At 45.0% G+C, this 27,369-nt stretch overlaps 1 protein-coding gene across 1 annotated transcript in view; it reads left to right on the forward strand.

The window, feature by feature from the left end:
* Window positions 1-26,540, forward strand: part of FRMD4B (FERM domain containing 4B) — an 87,426-nt gene extending 60,886 nt beyond the window's left edge. The window contains exons 11-23 of the mRNA XM_054387338.1: window positions 877-963; window positions 10,432-10,508; window positions 11,623-11,761; window positions 12,281-12,422; window positions 13,848-13,981; window positions 14,070-14,189; window positions 15,633-15,861; window positions 19,030-19,086; window positions 20,389-20,536; window positions 21,776-21,901; window positions 23,133-23,938; window positions 24,837-24,969; window positions 26,420-26,540. Of these exons, the coding sequence (XP_054243313.1) occupies window positions 877-963; window positions 10,432-10,508; window positions 11,623-11,761; window positions 12,281-12,422; window positions 13,848-13,981; window positions 14,070-14,189; window positions 15,633-15,861; window positions 19,030-19,086; window positions 20,389-20,536; window positions 21,776-21,901; window positions 23,133-23,938; window positions 24,837-24,969; window positions 26,420-26,540 (2,319 nt within the window). The remainder of the gene's footprint in view (window positions 1-876; window positions 964-10,431; window positions 10,509-11,622; window positions 11,762-12,280; window positions 12,423-13,847; window positions 13,982-14,069; window positions 14,190-15,632; window positions 15,862-19,029; window positions 19,087-20,388; window positions 20,537-21,775; window positions 21,902-23,132; window positions 23,939-24,836; window positions 24,970-26,419) is intronic.
* The last annotated feature ends 829 nt before the right edge of the window (window positions 26,541-27,369 follow it).

The raw sequence follows: 27,369 nt of genomic DNA on the forward strand, positions 1-27,369 counted from the left end.
CCTTCTATCAGTATTAAACCCAGCATTTTTCAACCTCTGTAATTTTTTTCCCCTCTCAGTATTCTTTAAAATTTGTTCCCAGAGAACAGGAAAGCATCATGTGCCACAGAAGACTGAAGAGAATCTTTGTAAAACCTTCTGTAATCCTATCAGGGGCTAAATTCCTATCATCTTAATTAAACCAGTTATCACTTGTAGATCCAAAGCAGTTAACAGTTTCCCCAGAGATATTTCTAATCAAGATTAATTTAAAAAAAAAATACAGTGTAGAAAAGACTACTTCTAAGTGGCATGTGACGGGGGAAATGCTGAGAAATACATTTGGAGAGTGATGGACATGCACCATTTATTCCCATTTGTAGAACAGAGCCTGGGCCACAGTGTTATGTGCAGAAGAGATCAGCAGAGATGGCGTCTCCTTACTCTGAGTCCTGGCCATGGCTGTGGTACTGGAGAAGCTGATGTTTTGCACTGTTCTCTCTTCCTGTGGCTGTTCATGTCTGAATTTAGTGGATGCAGTCACTGGCTGCAGGGTGGTTGTTTTTTGTTTTGTGGGTTTTTTTCTGTCTTACATCCTTCCTCCTTCACAGCCACTCCTGCGATGAGTGACACTCTCTCGTTTCAGCAGCACTGTCGCTTTTTTTGTCCACTTTGCACAGCCACCTCCTAGATTTTTGCCTTTGCCTGAGAAGGCGGGTGCAGAAAATTTCAACATCACTCCAGCAACACACTTCACATCAGTTTGTTTGCAAAAAAAAAAAAAAAAAGTCTTAGTTCTGTACCTACTCGTGCTTGTCACAGAACGAAACGGGCTGGAATCTTGGGATTGTGTAATTCCTGAGGAGCTCTTGCTTCATGTACACATCCATTTTTCAGGATAAACAAGGAATCCCGTGGTGGCTTGGAATAAGTTACAAAGGAATAGGCCAATACGACTTGCAAGACAAAGTAAAGCCCAGAAAAGTAAGTTGGTTTGCATCTTTTTTTTTTTTTTTGAGAGGGAGGTGGGATGGTGTCGCACTTCACAATGTACTTTTTGAGCTGTTGCTTATTAGAGTAGTGAACAAAATACGAAGAACTGGAGGCAGAAGGAGAATTCTGCTGGCACTGAGGCAGTAAAACTTTCCCTCTCATGTAGTAGTGGAAAATCCCTATGGGAGCTTTGGCTTGTGTGTCATCTTGAGTTTGGTGGTCTCAGGAGAGTCTGGACAGGAATTTTGGCAGCCTCCAGGGATAACTACAAAAATGCAAAGCAACTGGGTTTCTGCAAGTTCCAAACTAGAGGCCTTGTTACTTGAGCAGTGTTTTCACTTGGCTTTTGTGGGTGTTTGTGTGTCTGAAGGGATAAAAGGCTCCACTGATATCTGTGAAACACAAGGGGAGCTGCGTGGAACTTCAGGCTTGTTTAGGCAACATGGTGCAATGAATTGTAAGGGGGGATTGAGAATAAGTGCCAAATACTGGAGTTTGTTGTTCTCTTTTTCCACCTCCCTGCTCTTCAGTATGTCTCCTGCAGATTAAACTCTGCCAGTGACCTCCCTTGTTGTTTAAGCAGGGCAGAGGGTCCCCAACTGCACGTCTGGCTCCCTGAAAGCCCCCCTCAGCGAGCCCAGACAGGCTTTTCTGCCCATGGCCTTGGAAACCCATCACACAACACAAGCACACAATGTGTTGGGAGCTCGCCCAGTCCTGTAGCCACACGTGTCTTCCTGTGACAGGACTGAGCCCTGGAAGTCTTTAAAGAGTTATTTAAACCCACTTGGCTAGAAGGAAGAGCCATGCTGTTGGGCTGGGTTTGTGTGGTTTTTTTATTGGTGGTGTCTTCATAGAAATATCTAAGCCATGAGGAGATGGCGACCTGCAGTTTTGCTGTTCTCCTTCCCCAGGTATGAGCTGGGCAGGAGCACACATGAAGTCTGTGCCTCCTGCCAGGGAATTTTACATTTGCAAAATGATACTGCTTAGTGTATTTGTGCCAAAAAAACACAGCTTAACAAAACTTCGTTGTTAAGAGTAGTTCCCGTTCAAGCCTCCAAACTGATCTTCTCTTTTGCCAAAGCACGCTATCACTTGGGTTTTTTGGGTATATTTATATACCTATGTGTCCAAGCTTGCACTCCTGTGTCCTTCCTTTGTGTTGATGAGTGAAGCACATGGTTTTCATCCCATGCTTTTTCCTTATGAGATTGACCCAAGAGGAACTGTAGAAAAATCAAGTCATAGTTAACACAGTCATTGATCATCGAAGGAGAGCATCAAGGAGCTCTTCTTGCTCTTAAGCACTTCCCTAGCTGTAGGCAACATCTGTGAGATGCTCTGGTGAGGTCAAACACTGATCATTCTCTAGCCAAGATGTCCAGCTGTGACCAGCAACACTCTCCAAGAAAATGAAGCCTGGCTGGCTAGAAGCATTGCTTCACCAAGCAGTTTTTATGCTTGTGGGATTTGTTTACAACAGCAACCAACCAGATTAAGAAAAACTTTTAAGGTCAGCAGGGCCCAGATACTAAGTCACACCCTGCATGGTTTGCAACGAGGCATTGTCTTTGAATGTGGCAGGAGTTTTGTTTAAGGAAAAAATAAAACCCAAAGGTCACCTCTGGAAGTGTTACAATGGAAATGGTAATAGTTGTCTGCTCTGCTGTAATTGTAATCATACAACAGAGAATAGGAATTGAAAGGGAAGGTGGGAGAGAGGAGCCTAAATGCAGAGGGAAGGTTTAATGTCAATAAGCCAAAAGCCAGTAAGACTTTGGGGCTTCCCCAAAATGTGGGGATGGAGATAGCTGTAGTATCCTTAGGGATTTGTGTCTGATGTTAATAGGAGAGGGTACAAATGGCTTAAATCACAGCTTGTCCTGAGTCGTGCCTATTTTTAATGTGTGGCTAAATATGCAAACAGTTTCTTCATACAAAAAGTGTTTCAGGATGTGAAATACAAAGTGCACTTCTGATGTGATTCATGGAAGTGACTGCAATCAGATCACTTCTTGGGCAAGCAGAACCTGGGTCAGGAGAGGCACCTGTATCCTGACTTCATTTTTTAGGTTAAAATCTTGGGATGCTGCTGTTTGGTTCACTGTAGCTATAGCCTTGCTGCCTGTGATATGGCAGGCAGGAGTTTCCTTTTAATCAGTATTATTGCTCCTATTAATGAAAGTATCAGAATATATTTCAGAAAGAGAAGAGTCTGTATAACTTGCCTGAATCCCTGAGAAGTCAGCAAAAGCACAATCCTTTTTGAAACAATAGGCATGTAAATTGTGTGTGTGTCTTTTGGAGCAGAGGTTCTAGTTTTGCTGGTTTATGTGGAATTTTCTTGCTTTGACTCTCAGGATGGAGCCAAACTCAGAACTGCCATGTTCTGGTATCATCCTGCTGTTTATACCGTGGATCAAAAGTGCTGTTGTGTTTATCCATAGCCATCTGGGAAAGAGCATCCTTATTGTGCTCCACTTCTCCAGTGAGTGATGTTTAAATATACAAGCAGCTGATTAACTCAATCAAAGCAAAAGGCTGAGTCCAAGTCTGATGAAGACCAAGCTGGCTTTTCCTAATTTTAAAGATGCAGAGGATCTCTGGTTGTGCAAACCTCTTGGATACTGGCTGCAGTGGGAAAGCTGCTAAGTTTCAGATGGGAGGCTGTGAACAGGAGTTGGTGCCTGAATTCACACCAGGAGCTTTTATTCTCTCTGTATGTCTTTTCTCTGGTGCTAATGGCTGCTTTCAGATGTAGTTGCATTTTCTTAGTGTGTTCATCACAGGAGGCTGGTAAGGACCTAGGCCATATTCAGATTTTTTTTTTTTAATAATAATTAAAAGTACATCAAATTAAGTGCACCTATTTAATGCATTGTCAATTAAATCCCAACAAATACAACCACCTTCCTCAAAAAGCGAAATCTCTTGGCTTTATCCAAGTAAGTCTTTAGGCAAAGAAACCTAAATATAAGCCTTGGAGCACAGTGGTTATCCCAAGAATTTGTTGTTGGATCAACACTATCGTGTGAAGTCCAAGACTGAGAAGTCTTCACAGGAAACAACTTGCACGACAGAGCTGGATGAAGCAATCTGCAGATCTGTATCAGCCAGCCTTGCCAGCGCTTGCACATGTGCTCCCAGTCATCCGTGAGGGGAGCCTGTGTTGTTGGAGAGGACAGTGTGTAACTCAGGGCTGGACCAGGAGAACCTGCCTTGTCTGTTTGTCTCTGTAAAGCTGGCCTGAGAGGTTTGAGTCTGGCTATTAATATTTTGCTGGTTGACCTGAAATGGTTTGGAGAAAGGAGTTTTGTTGCTCTAACTCTCTACTGAAAGGTTGTATTGCTTTGGAAGTGGTTTCTCATGAAGTGAACCTGTGTTTTACCCATCACCTTGTACACTGAGCTGATGGGCACTAAGGGAAGCACTGTGCTCCAGAGCTTCAATAGACCGAAAATGGTGAATTACTTTTTTGTCATTTCTGAAAATTGTCTTTGTAGATAAAAGCAGTGGCTCCACACTGGCTGGAGCTCGGTTGGTTATAAACCTGTAGTCTTCCAGGGAATAAAAAAGCCTCAATTTGGCAACCTCTGTTCAGACTTCAGCTCAGACCTGGCCTTAACTCTGCAGTCCTGCTGCTTGCAAACGTATTCCCCCTTCAGCTGCAGTTGATATCGAGAGATGTCGTTGTCTTGAAGAGATGCCTCCTGCTTGCTATAGTGTGTCATGCCAAGATCCTGTCCCCTGAATCAATTAGGAAAAGCACAAAACAGGTCTCAGAAGTTCATATATGTTTCGAAACAGAATAGATCTCCCTTTTATCTCTATCCCTATTCTTCTCACTGGTGAGATAAATAATGCCTTGTCTTGTTTATGGAGCATGTGTTATGGTATGAGTTGAGTTTATTCTGCGTTCAGCCAATGCATCGTGATCCTCTGAGGGATAGGAATTTGAGAAGGCAGTCTGCTGGCTTTTTGACTTGTTCTCCCACTTCACTGTGTTTCTGTGGGCAACTCCCTGGTGATAAATGGTCTATAATGTCTGAAGAGAACAACTAATCTTGCTATGGTATTGTTTCAAATCTACAAGAATTCTGATTCTAATGCTGGTTGTCTTGAAGACATTACAGTCCCAGAAATGTTTTTGTTAGAGCATACTAGTTTGGAAATGGGCATTTTTAATGACACTTTTCTTTTTAATTCAGCATATACTGAGAGCTGGTGCTGAAAGTTTTCTCTTCCAGAACATTTACTTAGTGTAAATTTGCTGTCCTGCTTTGCTGAATGGTTCAGAACAGAGCAGCACTTGTAGAGGCTTCCCAGCAGGCAGACCTAATTAGGCAGAGATTTCTTTTACAGTGTTTATTTCTTACCAAGTAGAAGCCATTGCTTTAGACATAAGATACTAGCTCACATAATTATTTAAAGTAAACACATCATTATTTTATACAAGACTCCTCTGAAATTTATCTCCTTCCAGATGTGCAGAAAGTTGCTTGAGCACCACCTCTCCCAGAGCACTCACACTTCGGAACAGTTTGGTGCCAAGACAGGACTGATTCTTCTTAATGCCAGTGCCAGTGAAAACTGAGAAAGGATGCATTGTAATGTATTGGGGAAAAAAGGTGATTGAAGAAGTTTTTAGAGGAATGGCTTAATATGTAGGAGATGAAGGATAGCTACAGGTGAGCTCTGGAAGTTTATTCTGGCACAGGTGAGAGCTGTCTGCCTCTTTGGCTTAGAACTTGCTGCAGGTGGGACAGTTTGGCTCTCCTGCACTCTCCTCAATTGCTTCCCTCTGTGACCAGGCATAGCAACTTAAAAAGATTTCAGCTGAAGGTAGCATGCCAGGCAGCCAAGTGCAGCAGAGGGGCTGAAATGCATCCCTTCTTCCAGCATTGCCAGCAGGGTGGTCATTTCCTTCATAGGGGTGGGGTGCATTCCTGCAGGCAGAAATCTTTTATGTTTCCTTGGTCTGAATTGCCGAGATTTGTCTGCAGATTGCCATTCCCAGCCAGTTCCTGGGATGCTGGTTGCCAAAGCTCCTTACATGCACCACATCTACCACGAGGTGCTTTGAAAGCACTTCCCGAGGGAAAGGGCTGCTACAAATGCTGCAGCATGGTTTGCGCTTCCATGCTGACCTTAGCCAACCATCCCTTGGGTGGAATATCAAAGAGATGGATAGTTTAGCTCTTGGTCAGAATTTGCCATCAACCTTATAAACAGTCCAGGTCCTACCTTGACATGTCTTGTCCTGGTCTGGTGCAGCATCACTTGACTGCACAGCCCCTGCAGCCAGCTCCTTTCCATATTTTCATTCCTTTGCAAAAAATAATTTAAAAAAATAAACTTTTTTAAGCAAACTACATCAGGCTGATGGGAGTATAAAGCAAAGGCCCCTGAGCAGCTCTCTTGCACATCTGTCAAGGCAGGGGTGCAGGGGCTCTGTCAGCTGCTGCTTGTGATCCTGATGGGGCTGTTTTTCTGAGCTAACAAGCTCCCAGACAAACTTGCATTTTATTCAAAACTGGATGGCAAACCAGCCAGGTAAAAATCCAACTGCTTCCTTTATTGAGGTGCCTCACTACTTAATGAGTCTGTGTCTATTTTGTGTCTCAGACTACAATTACAGCTCTTTTTGTATGGGAAGGAGAGTTAGGAAGGTGAAACCTTCTTGTTCTATGTTCTGTTGGATCTCCAAGAGGATCACAGTAGAAATGCAGGAAATTTAAACTCATGGCTGGCAAAAGCAGGGGCTGGGTAATGGGGATTCTGGCTGGTGCACAGAGGAGCCTGAGCAATGGGGTGTGATCAGGGAGCTTTGCACCTCTCTCTTCTCTTAAAAGACCCAGAAAACAAGCTTTGACCAGGCTATATTCTGTCTGTGCAGTTGGACAGGCAGCCCCTGATATGCTGGGGAATTTTCAAGAGCCTTTCAAGATCTGGCAATCTAAATGGATGGGAAGGCTGTTAAGAAAACATTCATTAGCTCAAGTGGACCTAATCAGCTGGTTGAAGGGAACATACATTGCAAAACTTCCACAAAAACATTTTAATTATTCCTAATTGTTCTTCCAGCCCTCAAAAACCAGTTCCTGATTTCCTGATATTTTTTCTATATTTTTTTTTACAACTCTTTTGTCTTTTAATATGCAGGTAGTTTAGGGAAGATTGAAATAGGAATGATTTAGAAGCATGCATGTCTGCACAGAGTTAGGGAGCAGAAGAGAGCAGGAAAACTCTGGGGCAGTGACAGTTTCCCAAGTATTGCCTTTTGACTGTGACTTAGGAAAACAAATAGTTGAAGGAGCTTAGAGTATTTAATTTGGTTTATTCTGATTTGGCCTTGATTACGATTTTTTTGTCCTTCTTTGAATTGAGGCATGTTTTCCCCCTTCATGAACCCAGGGATGTTAGCCAGCAATTCATTAATACCATTCATTCAGGATTATTTTTGAGTGCACCTATATAAATATTATTAGTCCAAAACTTACTCTGAAGCTAGTCAGACAATCATTGGCCTTTATTTTAAGGACCTGATTGCAGCAGGGTTTGTCAGGGCAGTTGATTGTTAAGAGCTTATATTGTTTTGAAGTGAGATAGCTTAAGGAAAGGGCACTTTTCAGTCTGCAGGATTTCTAGTGCTGCTTCCCCATCTCTCCTGCAGTGGAGCAGCAGAAGGGGAGCTGGAGTTGTGCCAGTCCTCCTTCTCTTTGAGCAAAGAGGCAAATGTCTTTGTGCTGAATGTCCCTGGCTGCAAATACTTCGGGCGCTGTCAGCTCCTTTTTGGGTTTGGATGGATCTCACAGGGTGGGGAGGAAATGGGGCAAAGCTCTACCCACATCCTGAGGCAATTCACGCAGGCTTCTTTACAAAAGCAAAGGCTTTTTTTTTTTTTTTTTTTTTTTTTTAAATTCTTTCTCCACAACAGACGATCAGGGATGCATTTCACCCAGGGCTGGTTTAGATTTGCACAGGTAGCTCCTCATGGAAGGGTCCACCCAGACCCTCCAAGTGGCAGGAGGCTGCTCAAGGTGGTGGGTGGGACAGCTGCGTCTTTTTCCCTTGCCAAATGCAACCCTGTTCACCCCCACTGCCCCTACCACAGGTGACCCCTTCTCCCACAGCCCTCAGGAATGCCGATAGCATCCGGAGGGGAAAAAACCCAGAGGAAGTGATAAAGAGGACGGAGTGTCATCACCTGCAACCGATAAGAAGCAGCAAGGCGTTTTTTTTTCCAGAGGTCATGTTTGAAGCACGCCCATCGTTTTTTATGAGCGTGGGAGCGGGGTGGCCAGGAACGCGGCGCGATGCTTCTGGTTGAACCTGTTGCCTCTCGGGCGTGAGTCAACGCCGGCGGGGCCGGGACTGGGCTGCCATGGGGGCCTGGGCTGGCTGCTGCTGCTGCCGCAGCCCCCTCGTCAGACCTGCTCCCACCTCGGCCCCTTGCCAGCCCTCGGGGTGCTCCGGGGAGCTGCAGCCCCTCGGTAGAAACCCTCTTCCGCTCTTTTCGGTTCAGTTTTCCCTTTATCTGGGGGAAGGGTGGGTCCGGGAGGCGTCGCTGCCGGCAGAGGCGGCGGTGATGTCAGGCGTGTGTCAGCAGTGGGAGGCGAAGCCGGCCAAGCGCGGCGCACCGGGCGGGCGGCCGGTAGCGGGGAGGGATGGCAGGTTGGCCGCCGCTCGCTCTCCTCTGCTCATGTCACCCTTGACTCTTTCCGGAGCGGCCGCTGGTGTTAGGGAGCAGGGGCCGGTGCTGCGGGGAGGTGAGTGCAGGGAAGGGAGCTGTGTTGGGGAGGGAGATGGCTGAGCTGCTGTCGGGGTCGTGCTGGGGTTCCCGGCGAGCTGGAGCCGCCAACGGTGCTGTTGCTCAATGTCCCGGCATACATCGTGAGATACTTTGTTTGCTCTTTTCTTTTACCAATGTATTTATTTAAAAGCTTGATGCCAAGTTGTAAAGAGGGCAGTTCTGTAAACGGTGCTGATTGGACAAGGTGCCTTTAATGCAGAGATAAACTAAGTTAATAGAGTAAAACTTCCACTATCATCTAGAAAATGACTGATTAGTTTAAGAAAATGTCATTTTTCCTCGTTGCATTTTTCTTGTAGCAGGATCTGATAATAAACTGTAGTACTAGAAAGGAAAGCTTTAGCTAAACAGTGGAGAAAGGTCACTGAAAGAGCCAGAGTTTTCCCCACAAACCCAGGCACTGGGTTATGTTTCCTTTACTGGGTTATGTTTCATTTATGGTCTGTGTTAAGAATGTTTCAAATGAAGCATGGTGTAATTTCTTACAAAACGTGAAATTCTTCCATGGAGTCAGGTTTTGGCAGAGGCCATTGGGCATGTCACGTGTCCTGGGGACTTCTGGTGTGGTGTACCCTTGAAGGCATCTTCAAGCACCCTTGAAGGCTTTTGAGAAACTCCAGTGGGGAAGAAGAGGGTTACTAATGGCTTGGGTGTCTCAGCTGGATCACTGATGTTGGAAGCTGGCCCTGCCTGCCCAGCCTGGATGGAAGTACTTCAGGTACCTCTTTATGGGCTCTGGCAAGCAGCCAGCTGTACACTACAGCTACAGCATGTACTGCTGAACTTGTGCAGCCTGTCATCTTCAGGTGGCGTCCTTGGGGACACCTCTATGGGTCTCTTTGGGCACCCATGCACCCTGGTATTGCTGGAGATCAGGCAGGAGGTAGAACTGCAAGAAGCCTGCATTGAGGGGATGGGGAACAGCTCAGCCAAAGCTGAGCTGAGAAGGTGCAACCCCTGATGGATCATTCTCAGAGGGTGTTTAATGCTGGTGCAAAGGGAGAGCAGATCCATGTGAAATTCTGATCCCACAGGTGCAGATGCCAAACCCTGGGTGACTTTGATCTCTTCTCTCAGCTGGTGCTTTGAAGGAAGTCTGTGGTTTCCTCACAGAAGTATGCATGGTGGGGTGGCTTCCCCATGTAGCTGCTCTTTCTTTGTACATGTTGTACCCTTACTCCAAAATGTCACGCTGAATCTTTCACACAGTGTCTTCAGAAGAGAAAGGCCTTGGGTTTTCCCCAAACTGCTGTCATCCCATGGACATATTCTGGCTGAGGGAAGAGATTATAGGTGTCAGTGCAATCACTTTGTGTTTAATCAGAGAGAAAAGGACTTCAGCTGCTCTCCCACAAACCCTGTGAACTTCTAGCAGTGAACTTAAACATGCTAGTGATGGAAACAGATGTTGTCAATCTGCAATGCATTGTCTGTGAGAGCATGAAATTACTTGAGGAGCATTCTATAATTTGTTTATGTGCTTACTTTAATTGATGTTGTGCGTGTTGTTATTGCATTATGGCCATGCCACAGCTGAAGATACACAGGAATGGTAATTTGGTGAAATTATGTAAACCTGGGGGGGAGAAGACTGGTGGTCCTTCTAGTGACAGTGTTCTATTTATCTCTCCCAATTCTCCTAGCTCTTTCAATGGAAACAGCTGGAAAACCTCTATTTCCGTGAAAAGAAATTTGCTGTGGAAGTCCACGATCCCCGCAGGTAAGGCTGGAGGAGGCAGTGACAGCAGTGGAATGAATCTTTACCCAGACTGGAGATTTGCCATCTTGTGTTAATGGACAGGGATGGGAGGTGCCTTGAGTTCAGCACAGCCTTGAGTTTACTCTGGCTTTTGCAACACTGAGCATGATCCTGCGTTTGGCAGGACAGACCGGAGCCAGATCTGGGCTGTGAGCGATGGGCAAGGAGTGCTGTGATGTTGCAGAGGGAAGGTCACACTCGTAGTGAGCAATCTGGAGTGACTGTTGCTGTGCTACCTCTCTGGGAGTCCTCCTCTCAGACCACCTCTTGGTGTCCACCAAGTTCTTGGAACAGAGGAAGGACTATTTGTCATGGTCAAATGTATTCACTTTACAAAACCCTTCCCTGAGAGGCTGCCAAAACGTGCCTGTGCAGCGGGAGACTTGGAATGCAGCCCCCAGGACCTCTGTATAACTTTATTGTACACCTTCTGGTCTCTTCTGCCTTGGCAGCATTGCTCCCTCTAAGCCTGAGCCTTAAGGGGCCTGAAGTAGTCCTGCCAGTTGGGGTGAGAGCTCACCTGCAGGCTGCTTTCTTGTGCCTTCCCCTCAAGATCCCTCCCAAGAAGACAGAACCTTTGCCAAGGTGAATTTTTGACTCCACCTTCCTTTCTGCTTCTTCCGCTGCCATCATTTCTACCTCTGGCACAGGACTACTATGCCCCTCAGTATTGCTGGATGGAGCAGCAAGATGCTCTGCTGATGCCTTCAGATGCCCCATCCTGCCTGATCACTCCTTTAAGATGCCATGGCAGTCTGCTGGCTCTTTCTAGGCTTATAGCTTACCCAGCCACTGGTCATGGCAGCACATGTGCTGCTGAACTAAAAGGCACAGCAGCTTATCCTGCTGCATGTTGCAAAGGTCAACCAAGAGGGCCTTCAATTTTAACCTTATAAAATTAAGGGAAGAGTAGGACTGAGGGAAGACAGCAGCACTGGGTGGTGGGAAGAAGGAAATCCAAGTTTTCACATCTCTAAAACAAAGGCTGAATGATTCCTGGTTAAGAGAGAAGCATTTGGGATTTGAAGCATCAAAGAGACCTGTCTTGAAATTGCATTTCTTTTTGCCTCCTCAGAATTTCAGTGTCAAGAAGAACTTTTGGTCAGAGTGGACTGGTAGTGCAAACCTGGTATGCAAACACTTCCCTGATCAAGTCCATCTGGGTGATGGCAATCAGTCAACACCAGTTTTACTTGGACAGAAAGCAAAGCAAAGTAAGTTCTAAGACATTATACTGTGGGCATAAGTTTCAACACCTTTCCTGCATATCTTTCAGTGTATGTTTTTCCATGGCTGAATTACTCTCCAGAGAAAAACTACAAATCATTTTTGTCAGCTTTGTGAGCAGTCTATTATCAATAGGATTGTTATTCGATCCATTTTAGCCTGCCTGCAATTAAGGGCTATGGAAGTGTAATCACAGAAGAGGGAATTCCCACGTTTCAGGGCTTAATCTGCTTTTCCTTTTGTCTCCCTCTCATGTTCACTTTGAACATGGTGCACACAGCAAGGAGATTGTGAGTTGGGAGGTGGTTCAGCCTTTGGGGGCAGAGGGAGAGAGGGATGCCAGCATAGTCCTGTGCACAATGAGCTCCTGCATGATACTGTTGCTTTAGCCTTTAATTTTGTGGGAGGCAAGGTATGAAGCATCATCTTCTGTGCCCCCGTGTTCTGAAGTTAATTAGAGGTAACTCAAGGAGGCTGAATTTTTATTTCTTTCTAAACTCCTTCAGGCAAAAATTCCTTCAGCCAGAAGTTTGGACGATATCGCCATGGATCTGACGGAGATGGGAACACCAAAAGTTTCCAAGCTGGTGACTTTAGAGGCAAAGAACCAACTTATTATGGCCAGCAATGGCAGTTTGATCTCCTCAGGTAATCCTTCATGTAGTGAAGTAGAGTGGGAACTGTTAAAAGGGAAAAGAAGACTACTTGGCCATAAATGGAACAACAATGTGCTCTTGTGGCCAAGAGAGCCAATGGGATCCTGGGATTTATCAAGCAAGGTGTGTCCAGCAGGTGGAGGGAAGTTCTTCTGCCTCTCTACTCTGCCCTGGTGAGACCACACCTGGATACTGTGTCCAGTTTTGGGCTCCCCAGTTCAAGAGAGACGGAGACCTGCTGGAGAGAATCCAACAGAGAGCCACGAGGATGCTTAGGGGACTTGAGCATCTCTCTTATGAAGAGAGACTGAGAGCCCTGGGGCCGTTTAGTCTTGAGAAGAGAAGACTGAGAGGGGATCTGATCAATGTCTATAAATATCTGAGAGGTGGGTGTCAGGAGGAGGGGTGGTACGCAGTGATAGGACAAGGAACAATGGGTTCAAACTAGAACATAGAAGATTTCACCTCAACATAAGAAGAAACTTCTTTACAGTGAGGGTGACAGAGCACTGGAACAGGCTGCCCAGGGGGGTTGTGGAGTCTCCTTCTCTGGAGACTTTCCAAACCCACCTGGGTGCGTTCCTGTGTGGACTATCCTAGGTGATCCTGCTCTGGTAGGGGGGTTGGACCTGATGATCTCTTGAGGTCCCTTCCAACCTCTGATATACTGTGATCCTGTGAAATACATATATGTGACATATATGAAGACATGTTAGTTATCTACATGAAACAGAAACATCGATGGTAATATCTGCTGTTTCCCCTCTGTAAGTACATTAGAAACTAACAATATGGCAGATGGATAAGCACCCACATGCTCTTGGTCCATTAATATTTTGGTGTGTTTACCTGTCAGTCAGTCCTTGAATGACTGTGTCATTGAAGTCCAAGAGAAATTTGATCCTGGATAAATTTAAGCACCTGAGGAGCTGAATTGCCTTGACCACCCTCAAAAACGAGCAGAGAAGACAAGTGCTTCTAAATAAAGCTGAGCTCTGGAGTGGACTTTAGGTCTCTCCCTTGGCTATGGAGGAGAGGAAAAGGGGGGAGGCTGCCACATGTAGGTTGCCTCGAGGCGAAGCCCAAGTGAGAAGCCTTGGTGTCTATCTTGAAAGCAAAATCAAAGCCAAAATATCAAAGTATATTGTAGATATCACTAATACAATGACTTATGTTTTGGGTGGTGGATTTTTGGGGTGTAGACTTGGGATTTACCACACAAGTATATACACTAGAGATTTGAAAAAGTGTGGATTTTCTCAAAGCCTGCTTGCTGGATGACATAAGAGTTGGATGTTGCATGTAGAATACTGTGTTATTTTGTTGGGCTGAACTACTTTGGGGATCACAGATTACCTGACCAGGAAAAAATGGCTTTTACCTGCAAATCCTCTAATACAGAGAATGTATTTTTCAGGCTCTCAGGATTCAGAGGTCAGTGAAGAACAGAAGAAAGAGAAAATTATGGAACTAAAGAAGAAAGAGAAACTCCTTCAGGAAAAACTTCTTCAGAAAGTTGAGGAGCTGAAGAAAATCTGCCTACGAGAGGCGGTGAGAACTTCACTTTATGCTGGAGGTGGGGTGGGTGGACCCTTTCTCTCCTACTGGACCTTCATGTGGAGCCTTTCCTCTTCCCCAGGAGCTGACAGGCAAGATGCCCAAGGAGTATCCTCTCAGTGCTGGAGAGGAACCTCCCCAGGTCAGAAGACGTGTTGGCACAGCATTCAAGCTGGATGACAACCTGCTCCTGAGCGAAGAGGTGAGTGCTGTGGTTTGTTTTTACAGCAGAGGTGGGGTGGCCAGACCGGTGGCAAAGCCTCCTGTAAATAATCCAGCTCTTCCCTGATTATTTAAGAGAAGGCAGCTGGGACAATTGCTTACATGGACTGGGAAACAGAGATGGAAACACCCTTATTTCAGCCATGCTGGCTTTGAAATGAGCAGCTTCAAAAAGGCCTTAAAATCCCCTGACCTGAACCTCTGATTTGGCAACACTGCTTGAATTTCAATGGACATTGCTTCTAATTAGAGAAGAGCAGGTTCTTAATGCTGCTGGTCAACCCATTTTCTCAAGCATTGATTGGTGTCACTTTTAAGTTTGTATTTGAAGCCAGAACATGGCAGGGGTGTGTACTGTCCCCCTTGCAAAATTATCTGTGAGCATAGTTGTGTGACAGGTGACAGCAGGAGGAGGTTTATCTCTGGCTTAATGCAAGTTCCACCTAAATAAAAGCTCTCTATATTGCTCAAGAAGCTCATATTAACTTTGCTGGCAGAGACTGACTCAGGAGATACAGTAATTCAGATATATCTGCAGTTTCTGGACACACACCATTCTCCCTCCTGCCTTGTGAGATTTGTTAACAAGCTGTAACATCCAAGTAGTAAGTAGGTGTTGGGCACTTTGCATCTGTCTTTCACCAGAAACTTGCTGTCCTGGCTTACAGGAGTGGTTTCATCCATGTCTGCAGCAAACTGATTTTGTGTAGCCTGCTTAAATCCTGTTTAAAATGCTATTACAGGTTGCCCAGGGATGTTGTTGTGGCCCCGTCACTGTACACATTCAAGATCAGACTTGATGTGGCCCTGGGCAGTGTGATCTAGTTGATGGTGTCCCTTCTCACTGCAGAGGGGTTGGACAAGATGATCTGCTGACTAGGTTTCATAGTGTGTTGCTTAGCACTGCTGCAGTGCCTTTCAGCTGAGCATCTTGGAGTCATTTACAAACAATTATTTGGAGCCTCCAGCTCCCTGTCGTGTAGGTATGGTGGTATCAATTTGCATTTTTATTTTCTCCCAAGTAGAGACTTTGAACAGATGTTTTCAGACTTGAACTCAGAGAGGGGAAGTTTTAGCTGTGTAAATCTGAATTTAGAAGTTTATCTAATGTCACCCAGAGTTGAGAACTTTGGACTTTTCTCAAGAGATCTCATAATCCAATACTTGTCATAGACATAAGATCAAAGAGTTTCATTTGTTAAGGCTATCTTGTGTATAAATTTTGGTATTTGTATGTTTTGTTACCATAAAAAGTAGTTCTTCATGAGGTCTTGGATGATCATGAGGTCTTGGGTGACAGGTTGGACTTGGATAATCCTCGAGGTCTTTTCCAACCTTATTGATTCTGTGATTCTAGTAAGTAACCTTCATTGATAATTTCTATCCAGAATATAAGCAAATAATTGTTCTCCTGAATTTGCAGGATCCCACTTTGCAGGACTTGGAGAGCAATTTTATCATACAGCAGAAGCTGGTAGAAGCTGCAAAGAAACTTGCCAGTGAGCCAGACCTCTGCAAAAATGTGAAGAAGAAAAGAAAGCAAGAGTATGCTGATGCTGTAAAAAAGCTGCAAGAGATAGAAAATTCCATAAATGAGTATAGGATCAAGTGTGGCAAAAAAACAACCCAGAAATCTACTCTTACTCTGCCAGGTAAACAAGAGAATTACCAAGCATTCTGATGGAAATAGAAAGAAAAGTCATTTGGATCACTTACTAGTTTTGTTTACATTTCTCCCCTATGATTTTTATCTTCTCCAAGGCAGTTAAGTAAGAAAAGAGATGCAATTGCTGCATCTGATAGGCTGAGTGCAGAGCTTATAAGCTGAGGGCAGAATAAGCTGCAGCTTTAGGAGCAAGTGGAGGCACGTTCCAGCAGCAGGCACAGTCCAGAGCTGCTATACCTAGAAGGGAGCATCTCAATCGAAACTGGTGTGGTGGCTGGATTCATATTGAGTGTAGTTGTACATCTAAGAGATCTCTCTCCCCTTCCCTTCTGCACTGTGTCAGCTCTAGCAAAACCAGAGTGTGTGAGTTTTGCCACAGGATTGAGGAAATAAGGATCAAAGCCTTTTGTTAATTAAAAATGACTGATTTCAGGAAGACATAAGGAAAGCTCAAGAGTTCATGAATGCAAAGAGCAGCAAACGGGTTTTTTTACTGAATCAATTTGCCAGTGATGAGCACAGTGAAAGCAGATTCTGATAGACTGACCATTCTGAAAATGTGATTTTTCCTAAGGAATGTGGGATTCTTGCTGCTTAATAGGATAAAGCATGGAAACGTGTTAGTCTCCAAGCCAAGTGAGGGAGTTTGGGAGTAGTAAAAGCTCAGAAGTATTGCAGGCTCTTCTAGTTTATACAGTGATTAGAAGTTTTAGGACATGTTATACTTCTCCATGGAGAACATATATGGATGATTGTTTGTTTAATTGATTTCTTTTCCTCCTTTTGTCCCAGAGGAAATAGTGTTTTATGAGGTCAGTGGGATTTTCACTGGGAGTTAGAAAGTGAAAAGAAAATGCAAGATTTTTCTGCTGCTGTTACCTTCTTTCTGTTACCCTTGAGATGGGATCTCTTGCCAAGATGTATTTTCTCTGGAGGAGACTCTTCTCCTGTGCCCTGCTATGTTTCTGTTGGGGAACCTTTTCTGTGTCCTGTTCCCATTGGGAGTTTGGTTTGGATTCTTACCCAGCACAAACCATGGTAGCACTGGGCTGTCCATCATCATAAAGTGCTTGTTCTGAAAGGCTGATGATGGCTTTTTAATGTGGCTCAGGTGGTTTCCTGGTTGACAGAGAGGAGGAAAACATATGTTTTTGCAGTCTGTTGCTCACTAATCTGGCTACTAATTGTGGGATGTCCTCTCTTACCTGGCACATGTGCTGTGCAGTAACCACCAGGAAGCTGCTGGAGGCCCTTGAGCAGCAAGAGCACTGTGTGGCAGCACCCATGCACACTCACTGATTTTGTTGCAGGCAAGTTTTTGTCTTCTTGTGCAAACAGGCAGCTTAGGAGTTGGTCCTCATGCATTCAGCCTATTGTTTTCCAGTATTTGACACATGACATCCTTGTTTGTTATCTGGAGAGGTGGACACAGCCAGAAGGGACTAGACTCCATGTCTTAGGTCTTCCTGCAGGTAGGGCCTGCAAGAAAGCAAGTATTTAGCCAGCAATAAGTTAGCTGCATTCCCTTCCAGTTCCTGACTCTTGCACTGCAGTGTGTGTTTATCTAGAGCAGAACTGTCATCTGCTTCAATATTTGGTTTTGTGTCACTTTTTCACCATTGCTAATGGTACTCAAGCTACAGGGTTTCAGAAGGCTGAGCAGTGGTGAGTCACTTGCATTTGTGAATTTGGGAAATGACTTGTTGGCAATAACATGTTAAATAGTAACATTGATTGATTGAATCAAACCATTGCTATTTTCATCCCAGCCCCCAAGGGACAGGAGGTGAAGGACATAATTGACTGTCTCCTGCTCCCCACGTTCCACTCTCACTTTGCTTCCTCTGTAAGACAGAGTTTATTCCACTTTTGCAGGGAACTGCACAGATTGAGGATTTAAATTCAGAGCTCTCCCATATGTCATCATTGCAGACCCCACATGAATCCAACAGTATAGCTTTAGACTGGATGTTTTTTTCCCTAGGTAGTTTTTTTTCCTCTTTGCTCTGGGCCCAGTTCCAAATTTCACCACCATGTGGTCAAATTAATGTGAATAATGTTCCCTGGAGCTTTTTCTTGGTCTTGGGTTACAAGCAGAGCTGCAACCCATCCTCGGTGGTCTGACAAGTCCCCTCAGGGCATGGGCCAGCCCTAATGTTTTTGAGTTCTTGACAAGCTCCTCCATTTACCAAACTGTTGTAACCAAACCTTTCCTCTCAGCAAATCACAACAGCAAGAGAGCAACATACATTGCATATGCTCATGATGAGTGATGGGGGAAGCAGGTGTCATACATAAACTGGCTGCCACTGTTGCCTTTTGTTGCTTCCTCTTCTTTTTGCATGGAAGTTCATGTGCACTTTTTACCCTACCAGCACTGTGTCTTGGCAGAAACGACCCAGGAAGAGATTTTCCTGTGGGTTAATTCTCACCTGTGCTGCTTTTTATCACCAGCCTAATTTCTGGTCTGGTCTCTTCTAAACCTCAGCAAGCACAGGCTGTGTCTGAGCAAATGGTAGTCTGCAATCTCAAAGTGGGAGGACAGGCAGGTGCAGTAAAGCACTTTGAATAAATAACAGAAACAGAAAATATTTGCAGTGTCCACACAACAGTTAAGTGCTCTCTGTGTTGTTGGAAATTCACAATAATTTGACTGACATGGGTGGAATTATTTTGGATTGATATTAATTAAATTGAAACAGATTTTGTACGCTGATGAAACACTCGAAAGCGAACGCCAAATTTCAAAAGGCATTTCCTACCTCCCTGGTGGGATTCCAGGTGTACCCAGGGGAGATGAGATGCTTGCAGCCAAGATCTGCATGTCTGTGTAGGCTTCTGATTCCTATTGAGGCACCGAAACACCCTGTGAGATCTGTTGGAAGCTGGGTAGAAAAAAATCCCTTTGTAGATCTTGGCCTGATTCCTTTAGCAGCTGGAAAAAAAAAATCTCCTTTGATAATTACATAGGTGGCTTGTTGAATGAACACAAGTAGGTCATGATATACGCCATAGCAGGGCTGTCTGCAGGCTGCTGAGGGCTAAAGCCTAGAGACTGAAGGTGACAATGAAGCTGTAGAAAATCAACTGTGTTGTGATATTTGGAAATTGATGTTGGGTCACCCATGCTTAAAGTGTTTGTTTCCGTTCACAGATGATATTATTCCATCTGAGAGCAGCTCCCTGTCAGATACAACCACCTATGATGATGGTATGTGCTTACCTTTTTCTTCCTATGAAGTGTGCCTGTTCAGAGACATTCCTTTGTCTTAAGGTCCTTTAGCCTACTATTTTGGTGGCTTTTGATGACAAATGACTTTGTAGCAGAGGGAAGAAGAGCTTAGTCAGGAATGCCTTTCCTCATAATGAGTTAGTTATTGAAAGTTTCAGCTCTGTGACCTGATCTGAGTGCTTTTAGAGAAGGCAGCTCGTTTTAATGTGACCAACCTGTAAGCTGAGGACACTCAGGCCGTCAGACACGTCATCCTTAGGATCAAAGGTGAATAAGTGGGAGCTGGGAGGATTTGCCCAGCCTTTCTGTCCTCACAGCTACTATAAAACTTAGAAATAAAAATAAAATAGTCACAGATATTAACGATCTGTTTATATCTATGTTACCTAGTGAGCTCGCATCTTGCATAGGTATGGTGTTTGCTCAGCTTACTCATTTCACACTCACACCCACAGCCACACACAGTCACACCCTGTTCCACAAGGTGGAAGGGACTTGGCTTGCCTCTCCCTTAAACTGGATAATCATCATCTGAGGACAAACATTATTGAAATTATTACTCACTTTTCAGTTAGGGACATGATTCTGATCTCACTTTGTCCCAGTTTTACAACCCACCTGCTTTAAAATGGAGTCAGACCTGATTCCTGCTTGTATAAGAAAAGTAGAACCAAGGCTTTGACTTGTGAATGTGTTCTCTGTGATGCTCATTGTGCATTTATATGTATTAGTTGGAGTTTCCTCTTGCCTCTGATGGGACTCGGGTTGTGCCCTAAGCCAAGTGAGAACAAGGATCAAACCAGTGTCTTCCCATTGCCTTCAGCCAAAAGTGTCTGTCAGCTGTCTTTGCTCATTCAGTCGCTTTTGAAGTCAGTCTCTTTTAGGCTGTATTTCAAAACTAATTCTTAAAATGTCATATCCAAGTGAAGAGCTGGGAAGTGAGGGAGAGGAATTGGCCTTTGCCGAGGCTGAGCTTAGGTGCTCGGTTCTGGGAGGGATTGAACTGCAAACAGGTGTTTTCCCAAGGAAGTTCCACTTTGTGATCTGGCACAGCCTCAAGCTGTCTGTAATCTCCATAGTGCTGCTGAGATCTGTGCGAGCCTCTGTGATGTCCTGTCCACATGGAGGAGGGCTCTGTGCAGACTGAAGAGCTTCTCTAGATTCACAGCTTCTGTCATTGTCTCTGTAGTGCAAAGTGTGTCCGCTTAGGGGCCTCAGATTTGCATGTGGAGCAAAAATATCAAGGATTTTGCTAACAAAATTCACATTCCTTTCCAGGAGTCAGTGAATCACTTCCTGTGTCAGCACAGAGACCCAGCTCTGCGCAGCTTTCTCCAAGGCTTCCTCCACCAAAGTCCCTTGGGGTGGAGAGAATTCATCTCAGAAAGTCATCTATCAATGAGCAGCTCTTGGATACCAGACACTCCAGGTAGGGCACATCTCACTGCTGCTGTGTTCTCTGCCTTGCTGGCACAAGCTCTGCATTGCTCCTGCCAAGACTCCCATTACCACAGGCACTCCAGCAGAGCCTGCTGCGTCCAGACTCCACTATGGTTACAGTTTGGTGGTGGGAGCTATATATTCTGCTCAGTAATGAAAGTTTGTAGTAAAAAGTAGTTGTCATGGTCTCTGAAATTGCAAGGTAGCATAGTTTTGTGAAGAGGCTCAAGATGGGTGAGAAATATAATAGCAAGGGCTATATTTAAGGAATTGCTTGTGCCCACCCCAGTGCTGTCACCCCTTGCCTCCATTTCTTGGGTTTGTTTTCAGTACTAATTAAACAAGTTGTAGTTTTCCTGGAGACTGTGCTTAGTGGCTTCAGATGGAGGCAAGCCATACCCATCCCTCCTGATGGTTATCAGTATTTCAACTGGTACGTTGTCCAACCATACAGCATTTGTGTCAGTCCTGGTGGACAGTTTGCCATGGAAGAGCACAGTTACTGGGATTCAACTAGGTACCATCAGTAGTGCCAGCTGCAGTCACTGGCTGATGTTCCTGTGTGTTTCTTTCAGATTTGGGCACTTTCTGAGCTAGAAAAGCAGTTCCATGGAGCACACCAGTAGCTTTGCTGATGCTTGTGTGATCATGTTGTAGAGGTCTGATCTGGTGTTAGTGGTTTGAAGTTTTGGACAGTGTTGTCTTTGCCTTTTTCTCACCTGTTGCTCAAGATAAGCAGAACGTTCCTCCCCATAAAGTTCAGAAGTTGGATTATAGCCACATGAAACCTTTTAGCTGTGATGTGCTTAATTTTAAAACTTGATTCCTTTGTTTTTCTGTTACCTGCTTTGTCACTTCTGCTTCATACTTCTGTGCTTTGGCAGCAGCTTTTTCTGCTGATCATCCTCTGAGGACCTCCCTTGAACCACCTGGATGCATTCCTGTGCGGAATACCCTAAGTGACCCTGCTCTGGAAGTGGAGTTGGAGCTGATGATCTCTTGAGGTCCCTTCCAACCTCTGATATACTGTGATACTGTGATAAGGAGGAGTTGAATTTTCCTTCCTGCTTAACCATTCTGTTCTCTATACAGGGAGTCCCATCAAGTCATGCCCTTACCTGTTTTTTCTGCCCTTTGTTTTGTTTCTTCGAGACATAGGGTGCACACATTCTGTGTGCTGTGTCTTGCATGGCTTTTAATCTAACTGGGATTCTCTCCTTCATTACAGGGACCCACTTTCAACTCACAGCAGTCCCTACCGAACCCTGGACCGGCCACCCCAGCCCCCCGGTGGGAGGAGCATGCCTACAACCCCTGTGCTCACACGCAATGCCTACAGCAGCAGCCACTTACAGTAAGGGGGCTTTGTTTTAAGTGAGATGTCCACCCCAGGCAGCAGAAGAACAAAAGCAAAGTGTTAAGAAGGCAAAGTGTCCTTCACCATGCAGCTTTCCCCACACCAGGGTCAGCCTCTCCAAATGTTTTTAGTCGGGTATTGGAGGCACAGGTTTTATAACAGCCACCATCTTCTGGCACTGTCCTGCACCAGCTTTCTGGCGTGTGAGAGAGGGCATTTATGTAAGCACAGACCCTCTCTGGGTACCTAGAAGCACACATAAATGGGTGCCTACAAAATTAGGAGGGCGTTTATGTGAGCACAGACCCTCTCTGGGTACATAGCAGCACACACATAAGGGTGTCTGCAAAATTAGGACTGAGCTGGAAGCTGGCACACAAATGTTGCCCATCTGATCATGAAACACTATAGGAGCAGGGTCATTTCCAGATAGGCACCTATAGAGAGTTTTAACAAGCAAGGCTTGTTCAAAAAGGTTCTGTAAAATAGTTGTTGGATAGGCAGAAGTTATTTTATATTCCTTTGTAGCCTTGTTTTCTAACAAAGTGAGACTTACAAAATTGTATTGTCCATCACCTAGTGTTCTCCTCACAAAACACTTGTTCACAAGCTGATAGATGTCTGCTGTGGATTACATTCCAACAAGACTTAAAAAGTAAGTGGCCAGATAGAGGAGAAAGATCCCAATTAGTGCCCTTACTCTGGGAAGAGAGCTACAATGTGAGCTCACCTGTATTTTTAGGCAGCTGAGAATCCACGCTGGGGAAGCAGAGATACTAAATCTTATAATGTTATCAAGAATTCATGGTTTATTTGGCAGGGGTAATGCTGCCTTGAGAGACAGAGCCAAAGGAAACCCATCTTCCTGTGTTCTGCTCCTAGCTCAGTTACTTGTGTAGACTTAACTGAGAACTAAGGGAGTCCTCCTGTAAATCATTACAAAATGCAAGTTTGTGAGCTGTGCTACATGTACTCATCACAGACTGAACTTGCTCACCATGAGATATTTTTATAAGCAGGATCTCTTACTGCTGCAGTAAATCTCAAATTCAAGCCAAGCTGTATTTCTTGTCATGCACATATTCCATATGGAGAGATAAGACTGGGTTTGTGTTGTGCTCTCTCTGGGGAGGCAGCATGCCTGACTTGTTCACTCGAGCTCTCTCCACCTCTGTGTGTATGTTTGTGTGTGACTGCCGTTAACCAACCAACGCTTGCGTTGTTTCAGGCCAGATGTTTCCCCGCACCACTGCCGGCAGCGCAGCGGAAGCCTGGAATCCCAGACCCACCTGCTGTCCGAGACACCTGCTGAGAAGGCAACCTTCAGCCTCTCCAAGTCCCAGCGGAGCAGCAGCACAGAAATCCTCGATGACGGATCGTCCTACACTAGCCAGTCAAGTGCAGAATACTACTGCGCGACGCCTACTCCCAATCCTTATTATACAACTCAGACACTCGACAACAGGACCAGGGGTCGAAGACGCTCAAAGAAACAGAACATTTCTGGGGCGAGTTCCGGTAGTATGCCGAACCTTGCCCAGAAGGATGTCCGCAACGGTGTCTACCACAAAAATCAGGAGCAGCCTTCCTCTAGTTACTACATTTCTGGGTATTCCCCATACACCGAGCCAGAGGTTTATTACAACGGAGGGTATGTTTATGAGAGCGACACGGAGGGACAGTACAGCGTCAATCCTTCCTATCGCTCGTCAGCGCATTACGGATACGACCGCTACCGGGAGCTCAGGTCCTACCAAGAGGATGAAGTGGACAGAGTACCGCACAACCCCTATGCCACCCTGCGGCTTCCGAGGAAGCAAGCTGTTAAAACGGAGCATATAACCAAAAACATTCACAAGGCCTTAGTAGCAGAGCACCTCCGTGGTTGGTACCAGCGTGCCTCCAGCCAAAAGGAACAGGGTCACGGCCTGCAGGCAGGCTTTGATTCTGACAGAGGATCTCAAAGGAGTTTGGGCTTTGCTGGTCTGCAGGTGCCATGCTCTCCTAGCAGTCGAGTGTCATCTTTCTCTTTAGGTAATGTCTGCTTTCTTCTGTGCTGGGTGCTTTACTAAGTCTTTGCTCTGCATCAAATTCTGCCTTCTTCCACTGCCTCAGTGAAGTCAGCAGAGTAGAAGCAAAGCTACAGCTCTGTCTTGAAAGGTAGATGAGGAACCAAATAGGATCTTAGAGAATCATAAAATTGTTTTGGTTGGAAAGCCCTTTAAGATCATGGAGTCCAACCATTCTCTAACTCTATTAAGACTGGTGCTAAACCATGTCTCACAGCACCACATCTCTCTCTTTTAAACACCTCCAGGGATGGGGATTCAACCACCTCCCTAGGGAGCCTGTTCCAGTGCTTAACAACCCTTTCAGTGATAGTTTTTTCTAATATCCAATCTAAACCTCCCCTGGTACAACTTCAGGCCATTTCCTCTTGTCCTGTTGCTTGTTACTTGAAGGGAGAAGAGACTTTCAACAAGAAGAGGTCTTGTTGGCAAGGAAGTCTTGCTTGTTGTTTTCTCCTGTGGATAAAGCTACCTTCCACCCTCTGAGAGCACAGTAGCCCACAGAAGCACAAAGAGCCACATGGGTTTCAAACAGACGTTTGCCAATTGGAAACAATGTGCAAAGCTTCATGCCACGTAAACGCAGTGATGGCTCCCAAAGCACAGTAGAGTGACCATCACTGGATGTGTCAGAAAGCGTTTTCAAAGACTCCTTAGCTCCCAGACACCGCCCACACAGTGCTTTCCTCCATACAGGGCTTGTAAATCATATTGTGTCTGCATTGTCTGCTTGTACATCCCACAGAAACCCGTAGAGATCACTAATGAGAACAGTCTCATTTGTCTCAGCTGAGTTAGCTGGAGGAAGATCTAATTTGCTCTTTTCTTTTTTTTTTAAATGTATTTTTATTTTTTCATTCCAGCATCTTCAGCAAACACTGCTGGGAACTGGCGGAACCCCCTTGCGCTGGGACTTTCAGACTACGATACCTTGTCTCACTCCTCTTACTCCAGCTGTTATGGGAATGTTTATGGCAACCTTCCTTTGCAGAGCAGGTGAGTGGAGAATACCCAGCTCATCTGCCTTTCCCTCTGTGTTTCACAGGCTGTTCAAACTTCTGAGAAAATCAGCTTGATTTCAAAGGGCCAGGAGGAAGAGTCATTACAAAATTGTCTCTGTGAGAGCAAGCCTTCTACGTAGTAGAGTAGGTCAGCTCTGCCACTAACTATACCACCGATATTCAGGGAAAAAGGAAGCAGTGTTAGTGGAGGATGAACTCAGTTGTTACACAGCCTGTTCCTCTGGCTGATGCCTGACTACTGAGGATCTTGCACTCCCTGTAATTGTCATGCTCGGAGCAGTGTTGGGGGCAGAGCACATGCTGAGCCCATCCCCGCTCGAACCCTGTGACAGAAAGTGCACCCCATTAGCAGTCCAGCAGGACTCTGTCCTGTTGTGTTTCTGAATCTGTAGTGCTAGTGCTGATAAAGTTGGAAAACAAAGGCAAGGGATCACCTCTTTTCAACACACGTCTGCTGTTCAAAGGCAATACCACATCTGCCAAGTTCATCTTGCTTGGCAAAGCTTAACTCAGGCACCAAGTTTAACATGCTCCTGCTTGCAGATTGCCCTGCTTGGTGGGGGCTCCCTTGAGGACTGTGGGGAGCCCAGGGTCTGATCTGTATCTGCAAAAATTCCTGCAGTGCTGTCATTGCTTCTACTCAGTGTTTTTGGTCTCTTCCCTCCAGTATGCTGGCTGTCCTCTCTGGGACATAGAGCTCTTGCCCAGGGGATCGGCTTTGCCCCCACAAATGCCATCACATTTAAATACACTTATGCTAAGTGTAGCCAGCTGTAGTAAAACTGTACCCTAAGTTTGTGCCTCTGGCTTTGTGGGTTGCAGGCTGTGTTTGCTGCCAGGCTTATTTGTGTGAAATCACTGAATTTTTTATCTTGTTTGTTTTAAAATAAACGAAAGTGTAAGGAAAACTGTACAAGCTCCTGCTAGATCCTTGTCTCTGAGCTAAATGCCATGGGCTTTTTTTACTGCAGTGGTTTGAAAGAGCTGCAGCAACAGTGTTTAAAAATAACAGTTTCTGCTAATTTCTTAACTTCCTATAATTAGGCTTTGAAAACTCTGCTTGTTTTGTCAGCTTTATCTAAACGAGGTTTATTAGCTATTAATTTTCCATATTCTGAATCACTTGTCTGATTGCTCATCTGTTTTATTTTCTGTTTTAATGTGATTATGGCAAACGAGCCATCAGTACGCCCTACAGCCTTGACAATTTGAGCAGCTGAGATCCTGTTGCACACAATTTTCCTAATTATCACACACACAAAAAAAAGGTTTGTGTTTGGATCCGAATGATACCAGGGTGAGCTCACAATAGCCTCCATTACTTCAAGCCCAAGGGGGTTGTGTGAGTTTGTGCAGCGCTTTGGGGGTCTGGGGAAAGACCCTCAGCTCTTCCTGATCCCTGATGCCATGTCTCTCTTTTCCAGAGGGTATGCAGAGACGAGCCAGTTGGGTGGTGATGAAGAGAGCCAGTTGGAAGAGGACTTGCACAGCAATGAGCAGAGGTTATTTTGGCACGAGGATTCAAAGCCCGGGACACTCGTGTAGACTGCCCACAGCCCCACGGTTGTACCCTTGCGTGCCTTGCACAGAACGCTGTGACCCCGAGGCAGACCTCGGCTGGAACTTCCAAACAGATCAAGAAAAGGAAGCAGGCTGCTTTGCTGGGAAAGGTTAAATTCAGCATTAAAAGGGACTGTAGCAAAATGACAAAGTCTTAGCCCTGATTGGCTTTTTTTTCCTGAATCCAGATAGCCTACATGAGCAAGGCCAAGCCACGGTTTAATCTATGATGAGATGCAGCACTTGGTTGAAGTATTTATACTTAACAAGCACTTTTTGGGAAGGTTGGAAGGTGTTGAAGGCAAACCTCAGACAAAAAAAAAAACAAACCATGTGAAAAGGAGACTCTTAATGGAAAACCCAGGAATTCTAGGAGCACAATTCTGATGTCTGAAAGAAGAAGAAATGAAAATTTATTCTGCCATGGCTTATGATGATCTGGAAGGACTTTCATAAGCTTATGAAGGATAGATAATGTGTGTGTGAGTGAGGCAAAGGATGACTTAAACAGTATTGGAACATTACTTGAAGGAAGGCTGGATTTTTTTTTTTATTATTATTATTATTATGGAGGTTTGATTGAGTTTATCCAGTTTTGGGGTGTTGTTAAGAGTGTTTGTTAGCACCACAAGCAAGCTCTGGAAAGAAAAGGATTTGCTGACACAAGATGTTGTGTAAAACTGTAGGTGGTCGTGCATTTTGGAAACAGAAGCAGTAAACTTTGAATTCTCTTTTCCTCGATAAAGTGTAATTAATAACCTCCCATTTAATGACCTTTCCATGGTACAACTTCACTGTGTGGGGGAGGAGGCAA

Source organism: Indicator indicator, chromosome 15 (assembly GCF_027791375.1).
Source record: "Indicator indicator isolate 239-I01 chromosome 15, UM_Iind_1.1, whole genome shotgun sequence".
Classification (NCBI taxonomy): Eukaryota; Metazoa; Chordata; class Aves; order Piciformes; family Indicatoridae; genus Indicator; species Indicator indicator.